General features: G+C 38.6%; 1 protein-coding gene across 2 annotated transcripts in view; it reads right to left on the reverse strand.

Annotated features, from left to right (window-relative positions):
* Positions 1-12,280, reverse strand: part of dock1 (dedicator of cytokinesis 1) — a 589,776-nt gene that overhangs the window by 91,343 nt on the left and 486,153 nt on the right. For both annotated transcript variants that reach the window (XM_080205635.1, XM_080205634.1), the window contains exons 38-40: positions 7,173-7,292; positions 1,141-1,230; positions 937-1,041 (exon numbers count right to left, since the gene is read on the reverse strand). In XM_080205635.1, the coding sequence (XP_080061761.1) occupies positions 937-1,041; positions 1,141-1,230; positions 7,173-7,292 (315 nt within the window). The remainder of the gene's footprint in view (positions 1-936; positions 1,042-1,140; positions 1,231-7,172; positions 7,293-12,280) is intronic.

Raw genomic sequence — 12,280 nt, forward strand, 5'->3', positions numbered from 1 at the left:
AACATCATGAGAGGCATGGATACGGTGAATGCACTCAGTCTTTTTTCCAGGATTCAGGAATCGAGAACTAGAGGGCATAGGTTTAAGAGGGGAAAGAATTAATGGGAACCTGAAGAGCAACTTTTTTTTTACACATAGGGTGATACGTCTGTGGAATGAGCTGCTGGAGAAAGTGGATGAGGCAGGGACATTGATAACATTTAAAAGGCATTTGGACAGATACATGGATAGGAAAGATTTAGAGGGATATGGGCCAGATGCAGGCAAATGCGGTTAACTTAGATGGGCATTTTGGTCAGCATGGACCAGTTTGGGCTGAAGGGTATGTCTCTGCGCCATTGATTCTATGATTATAGAATCTCTACAGTGCAGGAGGCCATTCAGCCCATCAAGTCTCCACCAACCACAATCCCACCCAGACCCTATTCCAATAACCCAACATATTTACTCTGCTCGTCCCCTAACACTTGGGTCAATTTAGCATGGCCAATCAACCTAACCTGCACATCTTTGGGCTGCGGGAGGAAACCGGAGCACCCGGAGAAAACCCACACAGACACTGGGAAAATGTGCAAACTCCGCTCAGATAGTGACCTGAGGCCAGAACTGAACCCGGGTCTCTGGTGCTGTGAGGCAGCAGTGCTAACCACTGCGCCATTGTGTTGCCCCCAAATGATTCTAAATTATAACTGTTCAACATTCACCTGTGCCATAAATATCTTACTGAATAATGCTGGAGTCAGTAATTCATAGTACATTTCTATCCCACCAATTCTTTCGCCACTCTCTGGGAATATTTCTGATTCTGAACAAAAGAAGTTATTGACACCTATGTGAAAGGTATCCCGGTATATTAAACAAATTAATTGAAGTTTTCTGTTTTGTTCAAATATTTTCCATACCAATCTCAAAAATTAAAAATGAACTACCTCTTACCCGAATAAATGAAGGAAAGCCTTGGCCATAGTATCCTACAGCAAAATAATCCGGTTTTGCGCGTATCACTCTGACAATATTTTCATAGAATTGGGCTTGTTTTTGCTGCAAAAGTGATTCACAAATCAGTTTGGATGATTAACAGCTCACGCAAGAAAAAATAATTACAAAGTATGTTGCATGATCCACCATTTAATGTCTTACCAGCAATTCACTGAGTTGTTCATAATCAAACAGTTCATTTTCATATTGTTCTGCAAGTTCTTTGCCTAAAGAAATTGCCTCCTCCCACATCTGATAGAGAGAAAACAGGACACATAAAGCAGAAGCACTTAATGTTTTCTAATTACTCAATGTTGTATACTAATCTCTATGCACATAGTGTTATGTCAAGGTTAGTATGTTCTACTTCAATTCATTGTTTTTGCTAGCAAAGATTCTGATTATACGTGCCTTAGAAATTGTGCAGTAATTTTTGCTCTGAATAACAACAATGTTATTCTGAACACCCATTCCCATTTCTTTCACTGCTCCAAAAAAAGCAGTGTACACATTAATGAACTTGGTTGCCTTTCATCCTGCACTGATTAAATATCCTGGATTTATATTATGCTCTTGATTTGCAGAGCATGAATGAATTGCACAGTTTACCTTCAAAAGATTAGACATAAATTTTACTGAAACAGAGGGACTCAGGGTAGGGTGGAAGTTTGCAGATTGTCATGGGGCATTGGCAAATCAGGAATGTGAATTGGAAGATCGGTGTTACAGCGTGAGAGATCAGGAGTTGGACACCTTGAGGTGGACTGATTAGGAGTGATGGGGAGGCTCCTTTAATGTGACATTGAGAGTAACACCCTTGCTCCTTATGGTACCACAATCAGGTAGGTAACTTGCTTTTGTTGCAAACTTCCATTGGACTGGTTTTCCTGAGTTTAGCCTGTGACAGCGCTGACTGCCTCAAGAAAAATAAATATCGGAAATAGACAATTTGCTTCTATATTGAAAAGTTCTAACACCTGTTTCAACAATAGATAATGGACACCTCTTGTTTGCCCTTACTCGATATGGGAGGTGTCACATTTCAAAGTAGAAATGTACTCCCACTTCCTGCCTGCCATTTTGGGACCTTTGTGGGCTGTGCAACCCCTGAAAAGAAGGTACTTTTAGTCCAGTGAATGCTAAGAGGATATGGATATGTAAATTTTCTTTAACGATTTTAAAGGAATGTATATATCCAATGTCAGGCTGTTTAAAAGAACTGGCAAATTATTATGTATAGAAGAAGTATAAATGTGAACAATTTAACTTTTTGATTGCTAGCAAACCTTTTCTTTAGCTTCTTCATTACAATTAAGTTGATATGTGCATAGGCTGATAGGCTATTCCTTTGCTTTACCTGGAATATTTCAACAAACAGGATATTTACCAAGTTCAGGAAAATACAATGAAGGTTTTGTTATTGATTGTTTATATTTTTGATTCTTTCCAGAGGAGCAGGTAGATGGAAACTAATTTTCAAAAGTAAACTATAAATTGATGAGAAGGTCAATGAAAAATTGTGTTCTTATTACAGAACACAAGAATCCCATGTCTTTTGACCCAACCCAAAATAAAAATTCCCTACTTCAAACAATAAGATTGAGTACTACCACTTGCTATGGGGAGAAATTCATGATGCAGTGATGACTCTGAGATCCACAGTTCCAATTAACAACATGGAACAGAATTCTATCCTGGGAGAAGCAATTGGCAAATGTTGGGACTGATGAGGTCCGAATTTATTAATGGAGGTACCGAGAAATGGAAAAGAGAGCAAAAATGTCAATCTGAATAATTGTCCAAATTTTGCTCCTGAGGGAGATGACTCAAGTTGAGAAACTTTCCAACTTGGTAGTCTTGTCTTAGTTTAATGAACCCCCTTCGACACAATTTTCCTACAGAGAGATGCACCAGGATAGAACCCACAGACCCTTGGAAGCAGATCCTAAAAGGCCTGCCTCAGCTCTCTGGGACTTTGTCCCAGTTATTTTAAAAGCTGTTAAAGCCTCCTTCCTCACATCCCTCAACCCCAAGACTCTGAACAGCCTCATATCACCTTCATGCAAACCCATGCCCTCTCAAGTTCTCCATCCACACCCCATGACCTCTCAAATCACTTCTATAGCCACCCAATATCCACCACAGGCTTCAGGAGCAATCTGGAGATGAAAAAAAATGAACTCCTAACAATTCAAAACAGCTTTCATTCATTCACACTTGATCGTGCAAAACCTACATTCAAAATATCCATTCAAAACTCTTACATCTCTTCAAGTGGTTATCTTTTAAAAAACGACCTTCCATTCAGATTCCAAGTCAAGTAAATCTAATCCTTTAATAGCCTTTTCAAACTATCATTGAATTCAGAACCCTTTGCTGAGTTAATTGTAGCTTTTCAAATTCAGGCAAACATTCATAATTGCATAATGATAGACCTAGGAACTCCACTGGAATTTCATGACCAGATGGTATTCTTTTCTAACCTACACCAGATGGTTTGCCAATCAAAGCAGCCCAACAGAGGGATATTTTTAAAATCTCACTGACAAATTCAGCTAGTTTTATTTTGCATGCTTAAAGAGAGGGGACTTAAAAAACTTCAGATCACAACACTTAAACAGACTTTATCCACCTTCAAGATAATTTACATCTACACCATGAATTTGTGACTCCCATAGGTTAAGACCGCTGGAACAGGTCGGGGTCTAATTGAACTCTGCACTAAATTCAAATGGCTTGCTGAGTTTTTGTTTCCTTTTGGTGTGATTTATGTCTCGCCCCCTTCTTCCCTCTCCTGACAAGATAAGATCTTCAGAAAAGGTGGTAGGATTTTTGCATTCCTGTCCTGTCTGTCATATTTAAAGGTCCATGGCGTCTTCTCGACCTCACAAAATGACGGACCAATGTGAGACATGAAAGTAGAGTTTAAGCATGAATTCATTTCAGGAAGAAGTGTAACAGCTGAATGTGTTGAGTGTGGGAGGTACAATTTCAGGCGGCCTTCATGGAAGAAAAGTGTCAACATGGAATGAAAGCAGACTAATATCAGCCTAACAGGGTAGGTTGGGGCAGTTGGAGCGAAGGAGCAGAAAAGTGGTATATTAAACAATACAATTAATGTAATAGTTAGCAACAAAACAGACCAATTTTTATCACAATAACCATTATTGGGGCGGCATAGTGGCTAGCACCGCTGCCTCACAACATCAGGGCCCAGGTTCGAATCCCGGCTAGGTCACTGTCTGTGTGGAATCTGCACATTCTCCCTGTGTCTGCATGGGTTTCCTCCAAGTGCTCCAGTTTCCTTCCACAATCCAAAGATGTGCAGTGAGGTAGATTGGCCATGCCAAATTGCCCCTTAGTGTCAGGTGGGCTAGCTAGGGTAAATGGGGATAGCACCTGGGTGGGATTGTGATTGGTGCAGACTTGATGGGCCGAATGGCTGCCTTCTGCATTGTAGGATTCTATGATTCTGATTCGATGATTCTAACTTAACTGCAGTGTTAATGTAAGGCTTACTTGTGACTAATAAATAAATTTTAACTTCTCCTTAATTTCTCTACAAAAAAGGATAATCTGTAATTTTTGTCACAATGTTCCATTTTTCCAAATGTTGTACTGATATGGAACTTCTTAAAACAGTAAAGTAGTTCAGGGGTTAAACCAATATTTATGTAGTCAATGGATTAGGCAATATACAATTAATAAGTGTACCATTATCTTCATACGCAATATAAAATTTTTAAAAAATTAATTACGTAGTAAAGTGCACATAAAAATAGAAAACGTGACCTTTTAAGATATTAAATTGTTAATGTTATTATACAATCAATGAAAAATTGTGTGATTATGATTATGTCGGTGTTGGCAGTTGAACAAATGAGACAGTTAAGAAACTAGTCTGATCCAGTTCAAAATTGCGTGGGAAGAATATAAGTATTTAATTAGCATAATTTAGCTCCATGGAAGCACAGCCTGTTAAATATCCCAAGAACAATAAGCTTTTAAATTCAAAATCGTATCTACTGAATGCAGATTTAAGTATAAATAACAATTTAAAATACAATTAGCACAGATCATTAATTATCACAGTATATAGCATTTTAGTATATGTATTAAATCTGTTTAAAAAATGTACAGTTGTTTTAGCTACAAAGGCTTTTAATATGTTGTCATATAAGGAATGATTTTCCTGACACCCCAGTTTCCAGAATACAAAGATCAGGGTAAAAGTGAAAACCTGGGTAATTGGGTCACCATCCCTTTAAATTATTTTGGGAATTCTGGGGGCTGGCTGGGTGAACAGAACTTTACTTGTAACTGTATTAAGTATGGACCAATTAGGGCAATTCAAATTAGTTGGCTGGGAAAATATTCAGTCTTGCACCAGACTTTCAGCACCCAATACTGAATAGACATCATAGCACAGGTGCATGCAGAAACATGGCACTGTGAGGTACCTCCAAAATTTTCAAGTTCTTAGTATATATCGGATAGGGTCAAAACCTGTAAGGTCAGAATTCTTTTGAGTTAAACGTTCTCCCTTCCAGATGTTTACATCTAGTCAGACCTCTGCCGGCAGCAGAAGTTGAAGATTTGGGAAGCTCATCTACCAATGTTATGTCCTGCTACAGGGCAGGCTAATATTCACAAAGGTAGAGGTGAGTAGCAGGGTATCCCAGATCACAAAAATTGTTTGGCAGAGGAAACACAGGTGCCCTTGGGCAGGATATGATTCTTGGCCACACAGCCTTTCAGCCGTATTTAATTTGGAAATGAATAGGCTTAGACTTAGTCTGAAGTAGAATCAAATAATTCCTACAGTACAGAAGGAGGCCATTTGGCCCATCAAGGCTACATGAGCAACAATCCCACCCAGGCCCTATCCCTGTAACCTCACAGATTTAGACTGCTAATCCCCTTGATGCTAAGGGACAATTTAACATGGCCAATCCTCCTAATCTGGAGGATGTCTTTGGCGTGTGGGAGGAACACAGTAAAAAGTCTGACAACACCAGGTTTTAGTCCAACTTATTTATTTGATAATATACTCACAAGCTTTCGGGGTTAGTCCCTTTGTCAGGTGGCCTGAGGCCAGAACTCTCCATTCACCTGACGAAGGGACTAACCCCGAAAGCTTGTGAGTATATTATCAAATAAATAAGTTGGACTAAAACCTGGTGTTGTCAGACTTTTTACTGTGTTTACGCCAGTCCAACGCCGGCATACCCACATCGTGTGGGAGGAAACCAGAGCACGCTGAGGAAACCCATGTAGACACTGGGAGAACATGCAAACCCCAAATAGTCAGCCAGCTGAGGCCAGAGTTGAACCCAGGTTCGTGGCATTGTGAGGCAGCAGTGCTAACCACTGTGCCACTATACTGCTATATATTCTGAATTATATTCAAATGGCATACAGCGAAAGGTTTTTTTTTAATAATCACAGGTTGTATTCTACTTCTTGATCTAGGAATGTTCATGCTTTCTGACTATTATTGCTAACATTTTAACACATTAAATCACTTGTGTTTTAAACTGGAAGTAATCTTCAACACTAGGATGTGCAAGCTAACATTGGAAATCTAGCCAAACTTGAATGACATAAAATAGTGCTGGTTTCAAAATGTTAACGTGGCTTAATACTTATTTAACCAGTTTACGGAAAATCTATCACTGTTAAAGCAGATGCAGCAAATGCAACCTGAGTGTGCTAAATCTGAACCATTAACGCAAAATAGAGCTTATTTCACAGAAAAGGCTCTATCTCAACTTATGGACGCAGTGCTTGAATGGACACAAGTTCCTATTGGTTTAGCGCAAATCAATTCTGAGACCAGGTGCTAGCATCTCTGACAAGATGGTTCTGTTAGGGTGAACATTGGTATCCTGCTGTGCTTGGGTCAAAGAGTGGGTCCTAAGAATTTGGAAGTCCTGTAATATTGCTGCATACAAGTATGTGACTGCCTTACATAAATTTACAGATAACTCATTGGGGATAATTTGTAGAAACATGATGCAATACGTTATTTTATAAATAAGCTCTTTTAGTGGTACTTGCAATAAGTTTTGCCTGGGGACACAACAGTATAAACTTTATAAAGATTTATAAACTACGCAGTATTAATATTGCTAATGAAAACATTATTTTGTAATGACATCTCATATTGATAGGGCATTGAAAAATAATTTTACCTTTCCTTTATCAAAGTAATGGATAATTTCCTGGTAAAGCTGTTCCTTCAGTTGACCTTGGGTCTGTGCTTGATATCCATCTCTCTGATTCAGGTGAGCTGCACAGGGCTGTTCAGACCACTAAACAAAAATAACAAAAAAAGGTATATTTTTATGTAATACACATACATTTCTAAACTCATCAGTATCAACTACACCACTGCACCGTTCATATTTGCTGCATGGATGGAAGCAAATCCCTCACCACACCAGTTTCACCATAATCCCATTGTTCTACATTTTCCCTTAAAAGGATCAAATGGTCTCTGATACAACTACTCCCTGTGACAGTGTAACTCATAGCACATTTTCAATTTAATGATCATCCATAAAGGAAATAATTTGCATTAATAGCAAGATGAGAAAATATAACCTACCAAGTGCCCATTGTGAACAACTGGCAAACAAAGGGTTAAGCACAAAACTGACTAGCTTTTGGTCTTCGAAGATGCAGTTCATTCTCTTGCAGATTGCACAATGAAATTATGAATGCAATTGTGAAGTAAAGCTTGAAACTGGCACAACACAAAGATTCTCCACATACCGTCCAAAAATGCATTGCCAATACTATAGCAACCTATACCTGACTGACCTACAAGAGGTCTTTTTTCAGTTTTTCTTTTGTGCTTCTGCAGTATCAGGATTTCTTACATTAGCCTTTAATTTTATTTTTAAACTTGTGCTGTAGTTGCATTATTTTCTTCTGATAGATATGATTGTTCCTTTCAATCAGGAGATAAAGCTGAGTATATCCCACTGTGTTTGAATTTTCAAAGTAGAATCAAAGGAGCAAGCAAATGGAATAATTCAGTGCTACCCCTTCACACTGCTTCAGGAACTGAACTAAGAACAGTGTCAGCCAAAGTCTGGGAGCACTTCTACTTTTTAAATGCTAACTAAGTATTCAAATCCCTTGATTTCTTTGGTTGAAAATTCTACTTTTAAATATGACCTGTTTAAACTTCATATGCTGCAAAATAATAATAAAGAGTTTAGCTGTGTCTTCTTTCAGCACAAGGGTACTGCCAGAACATACATGTCAATGTATTTATCAGCTATGACATAGAAGAATAGATGAGGGGGAAGAAAAATAATTATCTTAATTAATTATCCATATTAGATGCTGGCAGTATACAATAGGCTTTCACAATTTGGAAAACAGAATCTAGTAGACATTTAGGGGCCTCCTCATGTAAATAGCCATAAAATGTGGGAAGAATGCTACTTAACACACCTGATCAATTTGGAATTGGTATTGGATTTTTATAATTGGGATTGGAAGATTATAATCCATAAATCTGATTACAAATAGAGGATATAACATTAAAATAACATGGCAACGTTTGGAATAAAATGCAGGAGTATATGGTTAAAAATTAAAAAGATTGAATGGTCCAGATTATGCAAGGAAAAATCATTTCATAAGTTCTTATAAGTTTGAAACGTGAAGTGAGAGACATACCACCAGGTCAAAGTTGTGGAGTGTGGCACTCAATGTAGCCAATAATAATATAAAATTTCAACAAATAACCAGGAAATAAATATCTGCGGCATTTTAATTTAATCTGGAAAATTTATTTACTCAGAGTACAGGAAAGAGGTCAAAGCATTATCAGAACTGATAAAGCTTCCTTGCCTTTCAGCAGTTGGAAATAAATTTGAAGCAGTGGAGTAATCAAACAGAACAAAGAATAGTACAGCACAGGAACAGGCCCTTTGGCCCACCACGTCTGTGCCTCTCTAATAATGTTTTTGCCTCTACGTGGTCCATATCCCTCTATTCCTTGCCTAGTCATGTATCTATTCAGGTGCCTCTTGAACGTTGTTATAAAATCTGCTTCCACCACCTCCTCCGGCAGCATGTTCCAGGCATTTACTACCCTCTGAGTGAAAAACTTGCCCTTTACATCTCTTTAAAACTTTCCCCCTCTCACTTTCAACCAATGTCCCTGAGTAATTGGCGCTTTGACTCTGGGAAAAAGACTTTGACTGTCCACTTTGCCAAAGCTTGTCATAATCTTGTAAACCTCTACGTCCCCCCTCATCCTCTGATGCTCCAGTAAAACAATCCAAGTTTGATCAACATTTCTTCATAGTCCATATCCTCCAAACCAGGCAACATCCTGGTAAATCTCTCCTGCTCTCTTTCCAATGCGTCAACATCCTTCTGATAGTATGGTTACCAGAATTGTACATAATACTCCAAATGCGGCCTAATCAAAGTCTTATACAGCTACAACATGATTTTCCAATTCCAATGCTCAATGCCCTGACTGACGAAGGCCAGCATGCTACACACCTTCTTGACCACCATGTCTACCCAAGTTGCCACCTTCAGGGAACTGAGGATCTGCACGCTTAGATCCCTCTGTTTGCTAAGATTTTTGAAGGTGCAATTATTTACTGTACATTTTCCTTCCGCAGTAGATCTTCCAAGTTGCATCACCTCAGATCAGCATATACAGGAAATCATATAACCTCAGCACCATTTTACAGAGCAGAAACTTGTGTCACAATTTCCTTTGAAGCCAAGTGGGAATCTCCTCACCATTTGGCTAGGATTAGATAGGACTTAATCACAAATAATACTATAATGAAGTAATTGTAAAATATTTGATGTGGCAGTTAGGAGGATTTACCCATATCTCCTTTCAGGCCTGAAATACTTTAAGAACCAAAGGCAATCGAGAGGGATTCTATTTCATGGTAGCACTAATATGTTCTGCTATAAATTACTTCAGTAAACACAAGCCTGCTGTACAGTCAAAATATTGATTTTAAATAGTTGAATGTCTCACCTTGGCTCAATTATAAAATTCATGGGCCCTTAAGTCTAATACCACTCCTGTCAGCTCTGGTCATAGGGGTAGTTGCAGTCCCTGAATACTAGGTTGATATCCAACAGGAAACCAGAACCCAATGGGAGCGGAATGCCTCTCCATTGTCACCCTATCAAGCAGGTGATTAGTAATTTAGCCTCTGAATGCTGGGTTGAGATATAATTGCATCCAACAAGAGTAAAGGAACAACATTCCCCTATTTCCTCTCAATCATATGTAACTGATCTGGCATCACGACCCCTTCCACCCACCACTACTGTCAGGCTAATGACCTGGTCACATAATAATTATATTCATTGTGTACGCAACCCAGAGCATGATTTTTTAGAAGAAACATTTTGCCTCATGCAACATAAAGCATGGAAGAGAAAATTAGAACCTAAGTAAACTAACCCTGACACATATAAAATATTGGAGTTGTTCAAAATATTTACTGAAAGCCAAGAATTCAAAAACAAAAAAAACATTATTTTTTGACTAGTAATCGCAGAGGACATAAATATCAGCCAACTGATGACAGCAGACATATTAATAGACTTGACTTACACTAAAGGGTACAAAACGATTGCAAACATCAATTTGGACCCCCAATACAGATGTAAACATATGTAAATATGGTTTCATTTCAACAATGTACTTGGGCATAAGACTTCTGTACTGTTAATATTAATTAAATAATATGTATTGATCATAGAATCCCTATAGCACAGAAGAGGCCATTCGGCCCATCAAGTCTTCACTGACATTCAGACAGAGTATCTTATCTAGGCCCTGTCTCCCGCCCCTTCCCTGCAATGCCATGAATTTAGAATGATTAATCCACCTACTGTACACATCTTGGGCCACCAAGGAGCAATTTAGCATGGCCAATCCATATTATTCATATATAATTTTAAAAAAAGAAAATCAATGCACGTCAGACTCTGTAAAAACTGTCACCATTTACCTGCAGTTCTATTTATTCCTGGTACCATTATCAGTATTTATAATGTTAAAGAATGGTCAAGCAATGATAGAGCAAATACTTGGCCTTTTGGCCTTTAAATCTGATTGGGATAATGTTCGTCTTCAACAACTGAACACAAATCTGGCAGTGCAAAGCAAGTCACCCATCTCTTACAGGGTGACTAAAATGAAAATAAGGCCGGTTCCATAAAAGATGGGGTTGACCGTTTCTTAAATTATTGTATCCACCTACAGAGTGCCAAAAGTCCAAATGTCCACACGGTGTCAGTGAGTAAAAAATCATAATGTGAAGCTGATGGTCCACCACCTCCGCCCACCTCCTCTCACCCCTCTGCAATACTCCACTCTTCTATGTCGCCCCAAATCAAGAATGCAGCACGTGGAAATTTCCTGATGCTTTGAAAGAGAGCTGATACAAAGCTTCTCCAGAACTGCACCAATTGTAAAGAAATCATTAACCACCGTCCAACTTAATGGCAAAACTATAATTTCTTTCTCCGAGACATTTCTGAGTAGACAACATTGTGTCCACTACAACAGATCTCTCTTTCTTTTATAATGTCCTAGAAATTCAGGGCTTTCTCAAAGAAGAGAGGGAAAGGAGGAGGAGGGGCTGAGTTTTGTTTCCAGTCAACATTGCAGGAAATGAGCGGGGGGGCAGACCCTCTCACCTTAATTTTCTAATTGTATGATCAATTCAAACATGGCTACCCCATGAAGTTAGCTTTCAAAAAATATGGATATCAACACAACAATATCATTATTGATCTAACACAATCTGACAGCCAGAGTCAAAAAAATCAAACTTAAGTGGTGTGGGAAACAGAAAATTCACGCGAGCACAACAGAAGCTGCACTTCTGAAGGTAATATTAAGGAATAGTGCTGAGGGAATGCCAATCTACATCTTATCAGGAAAAAACAAACACTAAAACCAACAATTGAACCACCTGCCAGGAGCCCATCAGCTCATCCTATTGGCAGGATGGCTTGTGGAAAGATAATAATTGGCAACAATTCTGGTAGTAGATTGGTAAAGATAATGAAATCTGCTCAGGGAATTGTGAAGAGGAGTGAGTAGTGCAGCGTCAGTCTATTCTCTAGGATGTGCAAGCCCATTAATTGGCAATAAAATGATAATTCTGAAAAAAGTCTGAAATATGGCTGCTACACTGTCCAACCTGATACCCTCTGTGTGCACAACAACTTCTTGGAAAGAGAAAATGTTCCACTTTCTGAATATTCCTCACATTGATGAGACCGC

Source organism: Carcharhinus amblyrhynchos, chromosome 17 (genome assembly GCF_965287045.1).
Source record: "Carcharhinus amblyrhynchos chromosome 17, sCarAmb.v2.hapA, whole genome shotgun sequence".
Taxonomy (NCBI): domain Eukaryota; kingdom Metazoa; phylum Chordata; class Chondrichthyes; order Carcharhiniformes; family Carcharhinidae; genus Carcharhinus; species Carcharhinus amblyrhynchos.